At 35.7% G+C, this 19,887-nt stretch overlaps 1 protein-coding gene across 1 annotated transcript in view; it reads left to right on the forward strand.

Annotated features, from left to right (window-relative positions):
• The first annotated feature begins 791 nt into the window (after positions 1 to 791).
• Positions 792 to 19,887, forward strand: part of Samtor (S-adenosylmethionine sensor upstream of mTORC1) — a 73,352-nt gene continuing 54,256 nt past the window's right edge. The window contains exon 1 of the mRNA XM_074064639.1: positions 792 to 1,073. Within this exon, the coding sequence (XP_073920740.1) occupies positions 914 to 1,073 (160 nt within the window). The 5' untranslated portion in view covers positions 792 to 913. The remainder of the gene's footprint in view (positions 1,074 to 19,887) is intronic.

The following is a 19,887-nucleotide window of genomic DNA, read 5'->3' on the forward strand; positions in this document are numbered from 1 at the left end:
TCCATCCAAATCAAAAGGAGGGAGTCCTTCTGTGTGGACTTCAGAAGCATTCAGGGTTCTGAGGCCAACTACAATCCGGGCAGGCTTCCTGTAACACCATACACTACAGAAGTTCTTAAGGACTTCTGTTGTGAACTCTCAGGCTTACTCTGTCCATCTCCTGTTGCTTTTCTTGAACCCTTTCTTTCTCCATTTTCTGTGCTCTCTGTCTAGCAGCAGCACTCAGGCATTAAACCATTGTTGGCCAGTGAACTAAGTCAGGATTTGATCGCCCGACTTCTCCTTTAGTCAAAGTACGCTTGTGAGGTTGGGTCCCTCAAGGTGTCGTGTGCGGTAAGTCATCCTTAAAGGGTGTCTAGCTGAAGGCAATCTACGCTAAGTGTGATGAGGGGCGGCGGGGGTCAAGTAGAGGACCCTGACAGCGAGGCGACATTATAAACCTGGGCGGATGGAGAGGATGAAAGGCCTGCGAAAGCCGCACTGGAGAAAGAAGCGCAAAACAAGCAAACAATTTGCTGCCCGTCTCCCCCGGCCGCAGCAAGACGCATGCGCATAGAATCCGGGGAGGGGCGTGGCTGGGGCGGAGCGCTGGGCTGAGCGCTGGCTCCGCCTTCGCTGACCTCCGCCCGCCTGCGAGCCCGCCTCCTCCAGCTGCTCGCCTTCCCAAACAAGCCGGTGAGCCGCCACCGCTCTTTTTCCATTGGCCCTTGGCCTTTTCCGTTTCCGCCCAGCCCTCCGCAATCCACCAATCAGCTTGAGCCTTTGGGGAAGGTGCCGCCTCCGAGGCTGTCGCTCCGGCCCCTTTGCCTCCTCCGGCTGCCGCTGCTGCCTCCTCCTTCCCCACCTCCTCCGTCAGGGGAGCGTCTGCGGGGGCCTGAGGGGCGGCGGCGGCGGCGGCAGCAGCGGCTACGATATGGAGCCGGGGGCCGGGGACCGAGGTGCTGCTCACGGGCGGGGGGCCGGGCCTCCAACCGCCCCGCAGCCCAGAGAGCAGGAGCGGAAGCTGGAGCAGGAGAAGCTCTCTGGGGTGGTGAAGAGCGTCCACCGGCGGCTCCGCAAAAAGTACCGAGAAGGTAAACAGCGAGCAGGGCGAGGGGGGAGGGGAGGCCGCATCGCCCCCGGCCCCTGTCACCTCTTCCCCCGCTGCAGCCCCCGAGAGGCCACCATTGAAATCTACAGGAGTTGCACGTCTGCCCCTGCCGAGGCCGCTCTCCCGGGCCGGGTCCGAGCCCTCTGTCGGCGCCAGACGCGCTCCGCCCGCCCCCGGTCCTTCCAGGGTCCTTGAGGGGAGCTCCGGGCCTGCGGAGGGACTGGGTCCCCACCCGCTCCCAGCCCCTGACCTGAGCCGGGGTGCGGAGACGGTTGTCACGCGTACACTCTCAGGAGGTAGGGTCGGCCGTTGCGAGTGTCTCGAAGGTAAAACACGAAGACAGGTGACATCCATTTGTGAGACAGTCGGAGGGAAGCGGAGTTGCCCTCACTCCCTTGGCGCTTGACCAGCCTGTTGTTCTGTTTTGTGCGTTGGTCCTCAGACCCTCTTCCGAAGCCATCCATCAGGCCGTCGAAGCTGCTGCGCCTTGGCTTCCAGAGCTGCCAAGTCAGCAGGCCTAGTAGCTGACTGCACTTTACCTTGTTAAAAAGGGGAACGGGCTATAGCCATGTCCCAACCCCCAGCCTTCAAATCTTAGTATTTGTGTAGGCAGATGAGGAAGAGATCTGGGGCAGGTCCTTGAAATACTGTTAAGTTTGGAATAGCCCCTAACCACTTAACCTCCTGAAGATCCAGATGCCAATGAAGCAGGCCCTCGGTGGGAACCGTCCATGGAGATCATAAGCACGGAAAGAAGCCCATTGACTTTTGCTTATGCCCCAGGAGTATTTATAGTTTGAGTCTGCCTTGTTATTTTTAAATAGAAGGTTTTGTACAGAGCTATTTTATGAGATTTTTGACAGTATAAATTCTCAGCATTTTCATATGCTCAAGAGAGATCTCTCTTAAGTATCAGAATGGGATAACTTTCAACTGGCTCTTGCTTTAGCTTAATTGCAAACAGAAAAGTCAGCAGCTTTCTAGTGTTAGTCTTATGCTTAATAATTTAGGTAGAAGCAAAATTATGACAGTGAAGGAACAAGAACATGTGAGATCATGTTACCTTTTCTTCTTAGACACACTTTTCAGTTATTCTTGAAAGTTAAAACTAAGTGTCTTTGTTCTTTTGAATGTGTTTTCTTTCCTGGACAACTCCAGCCTAGCTTTTAATAGAGGCTATTTAATCATCCCCAAAGATGGCTTATAGTATTGTTTAATAGGTACCAGTATAAGAGACTTGTCAAGCATAGTTAAGATATTGAAAATTGTTTTTTTTAAAGAATGCTCTAAACTCCAACCACAATTCAATAAAATGAGTAGTTACCATAGCAACAGTTGCATCACTCTTGATCGTCAAAGAATGCACTTACATAATGGCATTCACTGTAGATTTTTGTTTGGAGAAATGAGAAAATAAATGGACACACTTTCCTGCAATTTACTGTTCTATTTTGTGCAAATTTAAGTGCATCTTTTTTAAAAAGGCTAACATATAATTCGGTTTCCATTTTTACCTTTTTATAATAATTTCATTGTTATTCATTATTCATTTATTCATAAATGAATAGGTTCCACTTAACACACTGCCAATGTGTCATCATCTCTTCAAGGGCTGTTTATACTTGCTTAGTCCCACATGTTTAAACATGTCTTTAAGCCCAAATATTAACCACAGGAACACTTGTTTATAATGAGAATTGGTAGTTGGAAATTACTAGAGCTAGAATGCATACATGTAGTTCAAAAGTGAATGATCTAGTGTGTTTCTGGGCAGGTAAAGTCCTGGCATTTGAATGAGGCTATTCTTTAGGCATTTTAAATGCTCTGAATTCCATCAGTGATCTAGTCTTCTCTAGGCTTAGCTCTGGTGATATGCAATGCCCCATCAGTGAAGTAGGAAGTAGATGATCCTAGTAAACATACCCTTTCCATCTTTAGTTTTGACATAGGCCTAATCTTAGTTGTGAAAAATCTTTCTGTGAAAAAGTCTGATAATATACATAATTCCAAAGAATGGATCTTAGTGTTATTTTGTTGTCTTGGTATTGTAGTACTGATGGTCCCCACTCTGTAAATAATATTTTACATCTTATTCCAGATCAGCTATTAGCATAGCCTGAATGGTGGTTAGGATTAGGTCAGCCTACAAAGACCTATTAAAACAGTAACACAGCTGAACTGCAGTACTAATAACTATGGAAACGATATGCTTTTTATAACTAATTTCTTACCTGAAAAGTCCAGCTTAGAATTTTGGAATGTAAGATTGAAAGGATCCTTAGTATTTATGACTGATTCCAAAACATGATTGACCATCAGGCTCATCTGGATGCCTTTTAAAAATTCCTGCATTCTACTTCAGATCTACAGTTTCAGAATCCCTCTCATTAGGGCCTTAAAATCTGTCAGAAAGACTGGTGATCTAAACTCATTTTTTAAATGTATAGATGAATGAACTGAGTCTTAAAAAGATTAAAATAATTTCTTTTTAAAATCTATTTTGTGAATATTTTTAGGAAATTTTATCAATTTATTTCGTTCCTTAATTTACTTAGTCTGCATTAAAAAAAACAAAACAGTTTTCACAAAAAACATGCTGCTTTTATAAATAAATCAGAGGAAAAATAAAAATACATGCTAAATTGTTCAAATAGTGGTATTTTCATGGTCATGGAGTTATGGGTAATGTTTATTATAATTTTCTACATTAAAAAATTCCATGTAAGTAACAATAATAATGCTATAGAGGTAGCTAGATAGGACAGACTACTGAAAAGGAAGCAGAAATGGAGAACACAGGATAGCATGGTTCAGTAGACTAAGTTCAGGAAAAAAAAAAGTATAACAAAGATTAACAGTTGTGAGCAGAATTTTAGTATCAAGGATTAAATAGCCTAATTTAGGTAATTAATACTTACTAATTATTCAGATTCTTCCTCATAGTTTGAGACAGAAGGTTAACTAGAACAGTATGTAAGATAAACTGAAACTATAGTGTGATTGATTGTTCTCTAGTAAGTAAATACCTGAAACAAAGGAATTGGCGAAGAGAGAAGCCTTTGAATTAGAAATAATTTTCAGCTACAAACAAAATGTCTAAAGATGTTAGAATTAATGTAATGTTGGTATTTTTCCTGAAATAAAGTTTTAAAATTGTTTTAAAAATTAGGATCACAGATTATTTTTATTGAAATTTCTTATTTTTTGTTCTTTCAGTGGCTCTTCATCACAGCTGTTTTAATATATTGACCCCAAGAAACTTTGAAAAGGTTCTCTTTGTTTTACTGCTTTTCAAGTGAGATTTTGCAGTTTTATGTTTTTCGCAGTTACACACATTCTGATATAGAATCAGAAAGTTTTTTGTGATGGAATCTTGCTTGATCAGCAATAGAAGATTCCCTACAGAGAGTCTGGTTAAGGTTGCCTTAGGAAAATTTGAACTTAACATTCCTGTAAAGGAAGAAAAATGAAAAGAGGTTAATAATCAGTAACACTAAAAAATAAAGGATCCGTTAGTTCAGTAAAGAGCACAAAGTATAAGTCCAAAAGTATTCATATAGATTCCTTGATTTTTTTTTTTTTTGAAGAAAAAATGTAGTTGTTCTTAGCCTTGGTTCCATATCAGTATCATCTTTGGAACTTTGTAGAATACAAACATTTTTAAAAGCTCCGTAGAGAAGACAGTGAACAAAACAGTTGAGAAATAACTGAACTGCAATAGATTGCAAGAGGAAGAAATCTAGAAGAAAGGAGGCAGGTTAGGTGGCTTTTAAAGTAACTTGATTTAGAGTTGATAATGTAACAGCAGTGATAATGAAAATAGAGAAAAATTAAAACATCTGAAGGTCACAGAGCAAGCAGTTTTCATTGCCATTGGCATTCAGTTGGAAAATCTGTATATTTGAATAGGTGTGAGGGTGAAAAGAACAGGGTAGATAGGAAGGTTGGGTTGTTACATGGCATGGAGGGGAATGATTTACTTTGGAATGTATTCTTTGGAAGTGTAGGATTGGAAGCCCTGTGCGTGAAGGTTAAGTTTTGAGGCAGGTGATCTGTCCTGTGGAGTGATGATAATGTGTAACTGAGGAGAGATTCTTGAAAAGCACTAGTGGTTAGTGGTTAAAAGGAGAAGGTGGAGCCTTCACAGAACACAAGTACTCCCAGGAATTGAGCTCCTTTCTGCTGGATGCTAACACAGTAGAACTATACCCACAATGTATACTTCATTTGTAGTAAAGGTGCTCAAAGTGACAACTTAAAGTATTCAAGAAAAGGCAAAATAATGATTATGATTGCATTACTTAAGAAAAACGTGATATGCTTTGATTCCAACAATTCCTAGTCTTTGTTGCCTGAAGTTCAGTGTTTTTGTGTATATTATTGTGTGTATCATGTTTGTAGCTTTAAGCATCCAAGACAGTGTTTCTTATGCTTTAGTGTGGGTCACAATCTTATGATAAGTTCTTAAAATGGTGATGCCCAGGCTCTCAGAAAACAGTCCCATGGATCTGAGGTTGGAGCCTAGGAATCTGTGTAATTATTTTTTGTATGGTTCTCAGGCAGTTGATCACAGAAACACTTTTTGAAAAAGAAGACTGAGCTGACTAAGGTTTTTCTCAGAGAAAAAGGGCACTTTGATCCTGAAGACTATTCTTGTCCTAGTAGGTCTCATTGCATTTCGTAGTCATTCCTTGAATATGCCTATGAAATACTTCATTACCGTAATAAAGTACAGTATATAGAAGTGAAGTATCAGTTGAGATAACTAAATCAGTTAATGATTTTCCAGTACCAAGTATTCTTGCTATAACTATGTAAAAAGTTACTTACTTGTTTTTAAGCACAATATCAATATAAGTTGTGTTTACATTTTCCCCTTGATATTTTTGACACACGTTTATTTCTTCTATTAGATTTCCATTTATTTTGTTGTCATTTTTTGGTGGAATAGTATACCAACATTATTATCTAAATAATTCAGGCATATTCATTACATTTTAATTGTCCTTTCTTGCAGCATTTTTGTTAACCTAGAAAAATCTGGTACTTGGAAACACCTTTTGTGTAATAGATCTGAAGATTTTTTATCATCTATAGCTAAAATAAAAAGTTACCCTAGAATCATATTCATTTTGCAAGAGCAATCTCACATTGTCAAAGTTTATTAATTGACAGATGGGTTAATACTTTCTTATTATCAAATGCTACTTCTTCTCATGGATAGTCACTTAATCATTACAAATTCCTCCCTACTGACACATTTGTTTACTTTACCTAGCATAGAATCCTACATAGTGCCTCACATCCCACGTAACAAGCCAGCCTTCCTCTTACCTTATGCTTTCACAGCACAGTTGTACTTAAACCTTTATAGTGTTTATCATTTACTGATTTCTTGTCTGTCTTTCCCAAAAAACTATACACATTTATAAATTAATTTTCATGATGTACTAACAAATGTTGATGACACTGGTCCTGACATTTCTTTATTCCATTTTACAGGATATATTGAAAGGCTTTTGCATTTTGAATTAAGTATTTTTTATCATAAATATGTTTATGATAAAAGGCTGCTCCATGAAACTACATCATGAGCCATATTTTACTTCCAGATACTGAGTTTAACCCATACATTGCTTTGTTTTTTAATTAAATTTGACTCTACTTTGCCCCAAGCCTCACTGCTTTCTGTATTATTGCACCAGGCATTTGAGTTTACAGCCTTTCCACTGACTGTTGGCTTTGAGCCATGGAGATACAGTGGATTCATCTGGGGAGTATTAGAATAAATGACCAGTTCCCACTCCAGATCAATTAAATAAAATTTCTGGGTGATACTAATGTGTACCCATAATTGGCAGCCAGAGTTGAGAACTACTGCCAGAAAACTAACAAATAATGCAGTTACAAAGATTAAATAACTACATTTGACTGAAAAAAGTCCACTTGTCTGTGGTTCATATAATTATTATGCTTTGTTCTGATGCTGACCTTTGTTCATATCCAGCAGTGTTCATACATTTAAAGCTCATGAATAGATGGAAGGTAGTATGGTGGTTAGGATCATAACTTTGAACACTGTGTTTTAATGTTTTGGAATGGCAGTTGAATTTGTTTCCAGTCAGTAATAAGTTTTTCTTTTTACCCCATGTTAGAGAAAATGGCTTTTACAGGTTCTTTGAACTTGATTTTGATAATCTGGTCTTCTACAGATAAGGCATCTTATGGTCAATATTTAGCAGTATGCCTAAGTCAAAATCAAATGTTTTAAACTGCTAAAAGTTAAAAACATATGATACCCAAATTTTTGGAGCGTTTGTTTGTTTACAGAGCTTGGTACTCTAACGTAATGAAATACGGTTTTTATTTTGTAATATTTACCGTAATACAATCTTACAACATTTGCCAAGCTCGTGTCACTTTTTTGAAGATCTGGAAAGGGATCTCAGGCTCTGCCACTTGAGTCATGCCCTCCAATCCTTTTGCTCTTTAGTTTGTTTTTCACATTGGATCTCATGCTAACTTTACCCAGGCTGGCCTCAAACCACAGTCTTCCTATGTCCACCTCCCAAGCAATTAGGATTACAGGCATGCAGTGGCCTATGCCTGGCCTTCCACATCAGATTTAAAAACTTAAATTTATTGAGGTATTCTTATAGACTCCATCCATTTAAAGTATATAACTCCATGAGATTTGGTAGATATATGCATCTGCGAAATCATTACTGAAATCAAGATACAAATCATTTGCATCCCTCTCAATATTTTTCTTATGCTCCCTGTAGTCAGTCTCACTATCTCTACTCCCTGTGTCTGACAATCACCACTTCACTCTATTTCTTGAAGGTTTGCTGTTTTTAGATTCCACATCTAAGTGACATATAATTCTTGTCTTTCTGTGTCTGGTATATTTCACATAGCACAATGACCTTCAGATTCATGCACATTTTCACAAATAACAGGATTTCCTTTTTTTTTTTTTTTTTTTAAGGCTAAATGATGCTTTGCTGTATATGTATATACATAATTACTTTATCTAGTCAACCATCAATGGACACTTAGATTGTTTCCTTATCTTATTGTGAGTAATGCTGGAGTGAACATGGAAGTACATGTACCTCTTTGACATACAGATTTTATTTTATTTGGATATATACTCTTAAGTTGCTGGATCATATGATAATTTAATTTTTGGTTTTTAGATGAACTCTCATATTGTTTTCCCTAATGGCTATATCTGTTTAGATACTCAGCACCATGTATAAGAGTTCTGTTTCTCTTCATTCAGTGCTTGTTTTTATTTGTCTTTTTGATAATAGCTATCATTGTTTTAATTTGTATTTCTGGATGATCAGTGATGATAAGCACCTATTGGCCTTTTTTTTGCATCTTCTTTAGAAAAGTATCTGTTAAGATCCTTTGCTCATTTTTAAATTAGATTATTTGCTTTTATTGATAGTGAGTTGTATGAGCTCCTTATATTTTTTAATATTAACACTTTATCAGATGCATAATTTATAAACATTTGTATCTTAAATTGGTCATAGATAAGTATAAATTTTAGTATAACTAAATTTCTTTTCTGTGCCTTATATTACAGCATCTAAGGATGAGAATTATGTTAGTTATTGAGAAAAATAATATATTATTTCTAATGTCCTTCTAAATATTAGATGATCCTTGCATGTAAAAATGCATGACACTTAGCATCACCTATTCATTTTTTTAGCTATAAATAACTCCTTGTCATTTAGTGTGATTCCCAGTCATTTTTCCTTAAGCTTATAGATTTTCCAAAAAGATCTATGTACTGCTATTAAAAACTTAATAGATGTGACTACACTTTCAGCTGCAAGTTTTTGAGAACAAGGCAAGGTGAAATAATGTTTTGAATCAGCTTAAAATAATGAACTTTAAAAACAAATGACTTTGAACTTACTGTTTCCTAACACTTTAAATTTATTTTGAGAATAATAACATTTGAAAATACTCAAATTTTATTTTACTTGAGTTACTGTTGACAACCATCTCTAGTTTGAATTTTACTTTAGCCTAATTTGATTTGTTTAGAATTTTGGGGTTTGATGTATTTTTAAAAGTTTACCAGAAATTTTATTATTTTTTTCCAGAGTATTCTTATTAGTATATATTAATTATACAAAGTGAAAGTTTTCATTATTGCATTTCCGCACATACCAAGTAAGTGCTCTTTTATTTTTGGGTCTTTTTCTCCTCCCTAGATTCCGTATATGAGAGAAAGCATGTGTGGAACTAACTTATTTCACTTAACATGATAGATAGGTCTTATCCATTTTCCTGCAAAAGGCATAATTTCATTCATCTTTCTGCTGAATACAACTTCATTGTGTATGTACACCACATTTTCATCCATATATGAACATTTGGCTGATTGCAAATGTCCAGTTCACATTTGGCTGTTGTGAATAAGTGGTATGGTAAACATGGCTATGCAGGTCTCCCTATAATGAACTGATTTCTTTTGTTGTGTATACCCAGACCAACGAATTGCTGGCTGGATCATAGGAAGATGGTATTTTTAATTTTTTGATGAACCTCCATACTGATTTCCATAGTAGCTGGACTAATCTACATTCCTAACAGCAATGAACAAGGGTTCCTTTTGCCCTCTGTATCCTCACCGTCATTTGTTGTTGTTTTCCTTTTTTTGTAAAGTAGGTTTTTTTTGTTTTTTGTTTTATTTTTTAATTTGCTAATGCTGGGGTTTGAACTCAGGATCTTGTGCTTGCCAAAATGGCGTTCTAACACTTGAGTCACGCCCAGCCTGTTTGTTTTCTTAATGACAGCTATTCTTACTGAGGAAAGATGGAATCTCAATATAATTTTGATAGCTAAAGATTATATTGAGCATTTGTACTTCTACATTTCAAAAGTGTCTGCTGTGTTCCATTGCCCATTTGATGGCATTATGTGCTTTTTGTTTGTTTATATTCTAGATATTACATGTATTTTAGATACTAATCCCCATCAGAGAGATATCTGGCAAAGATTTTTGTCCCATTCTGCAGGCTCTCTTCATTTTGATTGCTTCTTTTGTTGTACAGAAGCTGTTTAATTTGGTGCAATCTCATTTGTCAATTCTTTTTGTTTGTTTGTTTGCTTGGTTTATTTTATTTATTGATTTTTTTCTTGGTGGGACTGGTGGTTTGAACTAAGGGCTTCGCATTTGCAAAGCAGAACTCTATTACATGAGCCAAACTTCCAGTTCTGAGCTACTGGAATTCTACTTAGAAAGTCCTTGCCTATATATGTATATCTTGAAGTATTATTTCCCCTATGTTTTCTTCTGGCAGTTTTAAAGTTTCGGTCTTACATTAAGGTCTTACATTAAGGTTTTTCATTTATTTTGAGTTGATTTTTGTGCAGTCTTCTACATATGGACATCCAGTTTTCCCTATACCACTTTTAAAGGCGCTGTCTTTTCTCCAATGTATGTTTTTGGCTCTTTTGTAAAAAAACACATGATTTAAAAAATCAGATGGCTGTCGCTTATTTCTACCTATTCTATTCTACTCATCCCCTACCCCATCCTACTCTATTCTTCTATTACCTATTTTTGTTCCAGTACCATGCTATTTTTTTGTACCATGGCTCCATTATAATTTGAAATCAGGTATTGTGATACCTTCAAAATTGCTCTTTTTGCTTAGGAATGCTTTGGGTATTCATAGTCTTTTGTATTTCTATATAAATTTTAGGATTTTTTTATGTATATGAAGATTGTCATTAGAATTTTGATGGAGTACATTGAATTTGTAGGTTGCTTTTGGTAATATTGCCATTCTGCTGACCCATGAATATGGGAGGTTTTCTAGTGTCTTCTACAGTTTCTTACTTTAGTGTTTTATAGTTTTCATTGTAGAAGTCTTTAACATCTTTGACTATGCTTATATCCTATACTTAGGATCATATTGAGCTCTTATATTGAGGTGTGATCCTTTCCATTGTTTTCTTGACCTCTTTACCAATAAGTTCACTGTTGGTATATAGGAAAGCTATTGAATTTTTTCTTTTTTGTATGTTGATTTTGTATCCTGCTACTTTGCTAAGAATACTTATCTGAGCAAAGAGTCTTCTGGTGGAATAATTTAGAGTCTTTTATAATATTTACTTACTTGTGTATTTATTTGTTTTTGAGATGAGGTCTTGCTATATACCCTGGGCTGAACTCCTACCTCCACCTCCTGAATGCTAGGATTACAGGTCTGAACTACCATACCTGGCTGTTTTTCAGGTCTTTTAAGTATAGGATTGTTTCATCTGCAAACAGGTATAATTGACTTCTTCTTTCCTATATGTATACTCTTTATTTCCTTCTCTTACCTATTTTCTGGCTAGGATTTCAAGCACTATATTGAATAAGAGTGGTGATAGTGGGCAACCTTGTCTCATTCCTGTTTAATTAATTCATTTTATTTGTTTACTTATTTATTTTGTGATATCTGGGTTTGATCTCAGGGCTTTATGCTTGCTAGGTAGACACCCAGCCACTTGAGCCAAGTTCTGAGCCCATTCCTGATTTCATTTTATTTTTTAAAAATTTAAAAAAATTTTTGGGCAGTAATTGAATTTGAACTCAGGGCCACATACTTCTTAGGCAGTCACTCAGCCACTTGAGCCATGCTGCCATCTCATTCCTGATTTTAGAGGCAACACTTTACAGTTTGATTTTCCATTTAGTACAGTGTGACTTTGGATCTGTCATACATAACCTTTATTATGTTGTGGTATGATCCTTTTTTTCCTAGTTTCTTTAGGGCTTTTATCATGAAGAGATGTTGGATTTTATTGAAGACTTTTTCTTCATCTAGTAAAATGATTTTGTGGTTCTTGTCCTTGATTCTATTTATGTGCTATGTTATGTTTATTGCTTTGTGTATGTTAAACCATTTTGGAATGCATTCCCAGAATGAATCCAATTTGTTCATGATGTGTGTTCTTTTTAATGTGTTTTTGAGTTGGATTTGCAAGAATTTTGTTGAGTAGTTTTTCATCTGTGTTCATCAAGGAACTTGTTTTATAGTTTTCCTTTTTAATTGTGTCTTATTTTTGTATCAAAATAATATGGATTCTGTAGAATGAGTTTGAAAGTGTTCCTTTCCTTTTATTTTGTGAAATAATTTGAGGAACATTGGTATTATTTCTTCTTTGAAGGCTTGATAGAATTCAGCAGTGAATCTGTTTGGTGAATCTGTGGGGAGATGATTTTATTACTGTTTCAGTCACATTACTTGTTACTAATCTGTTTAAGTTTTTGCATCTTGTTATACTTGAATTTCATTTGGTCGTGTGTGTCTAGAAATTTATCCATTTTTTCTAAATTTTCCAATTTATTGGAGCCTAAGTTTTCAAAATATTACCTAATTATCCTCTATTTCAGTGATATCTGTTGTGATGACACCATTTCATCTCTAATTTTATTAATTTGTGTTTTCTCTTGCTTTTCTTTCATTTAGCTTGCCTAAAGATTTGTCAATCTTGTTTATCTTTTCAGAGAACCAATTCCTCATTTCACTGATCCTTTGTATTCTTTTAGTTTCTATTTCATTACTTTTAGCTCTGGTCTTTATTATTTCTTTCCTTGTATTAGATTGGCTTGTTCTTGCTTTTCTAAAACCTTGAGGTACATCATAAGGTTATTTGAGGTCTCTCTTTTTTTTTTTTTTAATGTAGGCATTTATAGCTATAAATGTCCCTCTTAGAGCCACTTTCCTTATATTCTACAAGAACTGATGTGTTGTGTTTTCATTTTCATTTAATTCTAGAAATCTTTGAATCCCCCCCACTCCGATTTTTTTGATGAGCCACTGATCATAAAAAAATATACTGTTCAATTTCTAGATATTTGTATATTTTTATGTAGTTTCTCTTGCTGTTGATTTCTAGTTTTATTCTAATTGTGATCTGATAAAATATAAGAAGTTATCTCAGTTTCCTTATGTTTGTTAAAACTTGCTTTATGTCCTAAAATATCTATTTTGGAGAATGTCTCATTCTCTGGGGAGAATATGTATTGGGTAGCTATTGTGTGGAATATTCTGTGGTGGTAAGTCCATTTGATCTATATTGTCCTTTAACTCTAGTATTTCTTTGTTGAGGTTTTGATCTGAATGACATATGTATTTCTGAAAGTGATGTATTGCAGTCATCCACTATTATGTGTTGAGGTCAGTCTGTACCTTTATGTCCAGTAGTATTTATTCTGTGGAATCAGGAGTGCCAATGTTCAGTGTGTATTTGCTTATAATTGTTATATCCTCTTTGTGGTCACATATTGTTTTAGTTTCTGCTTATCATGGAAGACTTTTATTGCTCCATCTATTTTGAATGATAGCTTTGCTGGGTAGAGTATCCTGGGGTTGAAGTTATTTTCATTCAGTGCCCGGAAGATCTCACCCCACGCTCTTCTTGCTTTTAATGTTTCTGTTGAGAAGTCTGCTGTGATTTTGATGGGTTTACCTTTGTATGTTACTTGTTTTTTCTCTCTTGCAGCCTTCAATATTCTTTCCTTAGTTTCTGAACTTGTTTTAATGATGATATGTCGTGGAGTAGTTCTATTTTGATCTGGTCTGTTTGGTGTCCTGGAGGCCTCTTGCATTTGTATGGGAATATCTTTCTCTAGATTTGGGAAATTTTCCATTATTATTTTGTTGAATATATTACGCATTCCCTTCGCTTGCACCTCTTCTCCTTCTTCGATGCCCATGATTCTCAAGTTTGGTCTTTTGATGGAGTCAGTGAGTTCTTGCATTTTCTTTTCACAGGTCTTGAGTTGTTTAATTAATAGTTCTTCTGTTTTTCCTTTAATTACCATTTCATCTTCAAGTTCTGAGATTCTGTCTTCTGTTTGTTCTATTCTGCTGGATTGGCCTTCCGTTTTGTTTTGCAGTTCTGTTTCGTTCTTTTTTCTGAGGTTTTCCATATCCTGGCTGTTTTCTTCTTTATTGTTGTCTATTTTTGTCCTGAGTTCATTTATCCATTTATTCATTGTGTTCTCTCTTTCACTTTTGTGTTTATACAGTGCTTCTATGGTTTCCTTTATTTCTTCTTTTGCTTTTTCAAATTCTCTGTTTTTATTGTCTTGGAATTTCTTGAGTGTCTCCTGTACATTTTGGTTGACCCTATCCAGTATCATCTCTATAAAATTCTCATTGAGTACTTGTAGTGTCTTCTTTTAAATTATTCTTGTAGGCTTCATTGGGTCCTTGTTATATCCTCTTGACATATTATTCCTTTCATCAATATGAAGTGACCTCATTGTCTCTTTTAATTTTGGCTTGAGTTCTGCTTTCTCAGATAAGAATATGGCTACCCCTGCTTCATTTCAGGTTTCATTTATTTGGAATACCTTTTTTGATCCTTTCATTTTTAGGCTGTGTTTATTCTTGTACATAAGGTGCATTACTTGAAGGCAGCAAGGATTGGGTCGTGTGTTTTAATCCAATATCCCAGTGTGTGTTTTTTAATTGGAACAATGAGACTGCAAACATTCACAGTTATTATTGAAAGGTATGGACTAATAATATCTATAATTTTGTTGTTTTTATAGTGTTTGATTTTTTTCTAATCCTCATTTGCTTGTCTACTCTTCTAGTGAGAATTAATCTTTCCTGTATTTTTCATGGTTGTATTTATCTTCCTTTTTCATTTGTAGGATTCCCTTCAGTAATTCTATGCTGGCTTAGTTTGTCATGGAAGGTTTTTATTTATCCTTCAATTATGAAATAGCTTTACTGGATGCAGTAATCTAAGTTAGCAGCCCTCCTGGGTTTTAGATTTTCTGTTGAGAAATTGCAGTTTTTCTGATGGGTTTGCCTTTATATGTGACGTGGTGCTGCTCTCTTGTAGTTTTTAATATTCTTTCTTTATCCTATATACTTAATGTTCTAGCTGTAAATAACATTTCTAAAAGCCTCCTGGATGTCCATCTCTTTCCCAAGATTTGGGAAATTTTCTGCTATTATTTTATTGAATTTGTTTCCTATGCCTTTAGATCTTACCTCTTCTTCTATGCCCATATTTATAAGTTTGGTTTTTTATTGGTGTCCTATGGTCTTACATGTTCTATTCATATTTTCTTAATTTTTTTTCTCTAGTATTGTCTTATCTTCAAGCCCTGATTTGTTTACTTGCAGTGTTGGGGATTGAATCTGGAGCCTTACACATGCCAAGCAAGCACTTCTGTATCTCTGAGTTACATCCCCACCATGAAGCCTTAATATTTGTCTTTAACTTAATCCAGTCTGTTGGTGGGGCTTTCAACTGAATTTTTTATTTTACTTATTGAGTTTTTCATTTCTAAAATTTCCATTTGATTTTTTCCGAATTTCTGTTTATTGAATTCCTCTTTCACGTCCTGCATTGTGTTCCCTATTTTATTCATTGGTTTATTTCCATTCTCCTTGAATTCATTCTGGTATTTATTTGTGTCCTCTTTGGTGTAGTTTAGGGTTCCTATGGTAGACTTGAGTTTGGCACTGTAACAGAACTGTTCTTGGGCATTAGTAAGAGCAAAAATGGATAGATTCTTAACTCATTTCATTATACTTGATTTTTACAATGGCACTTGAAAAATAATAAAAATTAATGACAAATTATTAAAAATATACCTGTCTTTTAAAATTAGTGAATTGCTATTTAGTCTTTCCTTGTTCTCATCTTTTCATAGACATCTTTTTATATCTCTTTCTTCTTTAGTTGTGACATATTTTTGAAGGTGAGTTTAGTCAGTAATTATGGTAATATCTTGATAAGTGACCAAGATTCCAGATAATTTGGTTCATTTATTTCCATATTCAACTTGTTTTGGTAAGTTGGCATCAGTCATGTTTAAAATTATAAATTAGACTTTTGTAGTGAGGGTTTAAAAATGTAAATGTAAAGGAAGTATAGGAAATACAAATCCATTAATGTGAACTTTGTTCTAGAATTTTGTAAGAGAATCAGATCATTTTATGTTTTTTGACTAGGCAGAGCTTTAAGTTGATTTTACAACTATGTATTTGAAGAAACATTTGCTGATTCCTTCTCTTGCTAGGCAGACACTCTTACTATTTAAGCCACAACCCCAGCCTTTTTTACTTTGGTTAGTTTTTCATATAGGGTATTATGGTTTTGCTCAGATGGGCCTCACATTGCAGTTCTTCTGTTTCTACCTCCCAAATAGCTGGAATTACAGGGTTGCACACACTCAGGCCATAAAAAATGAAGTTGTCAAGAAGTTTGGTATGGTGGGATGGGCCTATAACCCCAGCACTTGGGAGGCTGAGGCCGGGGGAATCCTGAGTTCAAAGACAGTCTGAGCTACATAGTGATACCCTGTCTTAAAAAAACACATAATCACAGTTGTTTGCAATTATTTTCAATTGAATATGCCTACAAGCAAAACTTTGAATCCTTTCCTAAAACATCTGTGGAGCTGACAGTAAGCCTTAACTTTGTGTAAAAAAGCATTTAAAGACAAGTTTTTTGAGTGAAAAACCAGAGGTCATCTAAAAACCTGTAGGGATAAGGCAGTTGGTCTTTATATATTTATGATTATGTTTTTATCTTATAGGTAGTGGATAATTACAGAGTAAATCGAGTTTCAAAATAAACAGTGACATGGTAAGGACTCTAAGAATTTATAATAGATACCTTTAGTGTCACACATAACATACCCTTGGTTCTCAGTCTTGACTGAGCTCAGTTACCAGCCTTGACAGAGTGCCACTTTAAATGTGGCCTGGTGCTTTCTTTTCTGTTCTAATGGATGTCTCGTCGTTCATTGCCAGCTAGAACCCTGGTAGTTAAAAGCTCCAGCTTCCCATTCTTTACGTGTATAATTCCAGAAGAATTGTGTATATTTCTCAGTTACCCTCAGCAGCATCTTTAATAGCACACCCTCGTAATACTAGCTTTTTCTCTTTCCTTGTCTTTCTACCCACTTCCTCACGCTTATTGTTTAGTGTTCTCTCACAAATAAACTGTTCTTATCCAGGCCTTTGTCTTAAGTTGTACCTTCTGAAGAATATAAACTTAAGTCTTGCAGGAAGGAAATCAGTTTGCATTAAACATAGCTTTTCTGAAAGATGGAGCTTTTGTATGAATGACTTGTATTTGCAGCATGTGCACTGTATTTTTGTATTTATTATGTGCGGACTACATAGGGCAATGAAACAAGTTCATATAGACGGTCTTCTAAATTGAAGGTAATAACTTCAACAAAAGATAAAGCCCCTTTAAAATTAATACTGTATTTTTTTAAACCATTTAGTATCAAATCTGATAGGTAAAGTCAGGAATAGTGTTATGAACCACCATAGGTTTATGAATGGATCTTTAATTAAAATATGGTTCTGAAGACTTCCTATAGTTCTAATTACAGAGTTGATAAATAGCTACATCTGAAAGCTGTTGATAAAACTGAGGAATTCTTATTTGAGAATTTAAAAAAAAAATTGCTTGTTTTTAATGGACACAATGCCATTCTGCTGTATAACAAATTGAGAGCTCTGCCACTACACAAATATTAGTGTTTAATAAAAATATTGGTGTATAAGTGCATAACACCCCCTCCCATAAACTTTTTATCTACTTAAGGTTTAAAATCAGTATTCAGCCTGAGATTTAGACTGATACCACAGCCATTTGAACTGAACAGCCTAACTCCTTCCTCTCTCTTTTTTTTTTTTAAACTTGTTCAAACAAGAGGGCTAATAGTTGTTTTTTAGTACCTATTATACTGTAAGCCTAAAACAGTCAGTAAATGAAAGTTTTTCAAGGTTGAATAGGTGTGTTGATTGTTACATTTGAATTATTGTAATTCTGTTTCTATTTTTAAATAAGACTTAAATGCAGGAATTCAACAGTCTTGCTTGGAGAAGGAGCTTTAATATAATTATCCCCACAGTTGACTGTTCTATTTATATTTTTAAGTTTATTCTGTCACCAGATAATTGCCTGCATTTGGACATGGGGCAAGAGAACTTAATTCTTACTCCTAAGGACAATTGAGTGAAGCCACCCTGATAATTTTTGCTTGTTCTTTATCTTTAAAGCTCTGTTAATGGCCTTATTGTCCAAACCATTCTCCAGTCTTTCTTTAACAGTTTTCACAGTAATGTTTCAAATTTCATCTTAAATCTAATGACTGATTTAATTTTTTTAAAAAGGTAGTAGCTGGATAGACAGTGTACTCATCTTATAATTTGAATTTCAAACATTTTTTAAAGCACAAAAGTTTGGAAAAGCTTATACTTTCTTCCAAGGGAACTTCTTGCTCTAGGGTTACATTTTTTTTTTAAATATGGTATGTTTAGAGTAAGTTCAAGTGTATAAATAAAAGTTAATTTACATTATCATCTCACCATCAAATCCCTTTTTTAATATAGGGAACTGATAGTATGTAGAGATCTAAGACAAAGGCAGTCAAGAACCATACTAATAATGATTCTGCTCTTCTCCTGCAAGCAGGAAAATTAATGCTGAAATGCCCAGCCATGATTGTCCCCTATCAGCATACCTTTGGTTTATTAACTGATAACTCATATATCCATATCTTACCAGTTACGTTTATCTTGTAAATCCCATCTGTTTAAAATGGTAAAATTTGAGGTCAGCCAGGCTCAAAAGACCAAAAATCGTATGTTCTCCCTCATATGCAGACTTTAGATCTCGGGCAAGTGAAGCAATGTTGTTGGACTCAGATCACAAGAAAAGGGGAGAGCACGTAAGGAAGATAAAGGAATAGGCAGAAAACCAAAAACATGAAAGCATTTGACATCCCCACTCCAAAGGAACTAATACAGAAACCTTAAAACGACAGGTTATCACTAGCAGAGGATCAGGAACCAATGTAAAGATCAGTTAGAGTTGAATCAACATGGGACATAACACATGGCTACATGAGAGCAATAGTAGGACTCTCTCTGAATAGCTATCCTTAACTCAACTAGCAAAAATGCTTTGTCTTACTTATTATGCTTATGTCTTCAACAAAATCAGTCACAAGGGCAGAACAGGACCTGCCTGAAACTGAGGAGGGGAAGGGAGGAAGGGTGGGGGAGGGGGGTAGGGTGGAGAAATGACCCAAGCAATGTATGCACATAATAAAAAACAAAATAAAATAAATAAAATGTAAAAACATTAAATTAAAATTAAATGGTAAAATTTGATGACAGCTATTTTAACAGGAGTGAGATGGAATCTTAAAGTGGTTTTAATTTGCATTTCCTTTATGGCCAGGGATGGTGAGCATTTTTTCATGTGTTTTTTTTTGCCATTTGGACTTCTTCCTTTGAAAAAGTTCCGTTTAGTTCAGTTGCCCACTTTTTTACCGGTTCATTGATTTGGGGGGAGTTTAATTTTTTGAGCTCACTGTATATTCTGGTTACCAGTCCCTTGTCTGCTATTTAGCTAGCAAATATTTTCTCCCACTCTGTGGGTGGTCTCTTCAATTTAGAGACCATTTCTTCTGTTGTGCAGAAGTTTCTTAATTTCACTAATCCCATTTGTCTGTCCATTCTCTTCCTTGCTGGGCTGCTTGAGTTCTACCGAGGAAGTCCTTTCCTATACCTATTGCTTCCAGAGTATTCCTTGCTCTTTCCTGTCTAACTGCAAAGTTTCAGGTCTGATATTAAGATCCTTAATCCATTTTCAGTTGATACTAGTACAGGGTGATCAGCATGGATCTAGTTTCAGTTTTTTTCAGGTACATAACCACTTTTCTTAGCAACATTTGTCGAAAAGGCTGTTTTTGGTGCCTTTGTCAAAAATGA

This window comes from Castor canadensis, chromosome 2 (assembly GCF_047511655.1).
Source record: "Castor canadensis chromosome 2, mCasCan1.hap1v2, whole genome shotgun sequence".
NCBI classification, from domain to species: domain Eukaryota; kingdom Metazoa; phylum Chordata; class Mammalia; order Rodentia; family Castoridae; genus Castor; species Castor canadensis.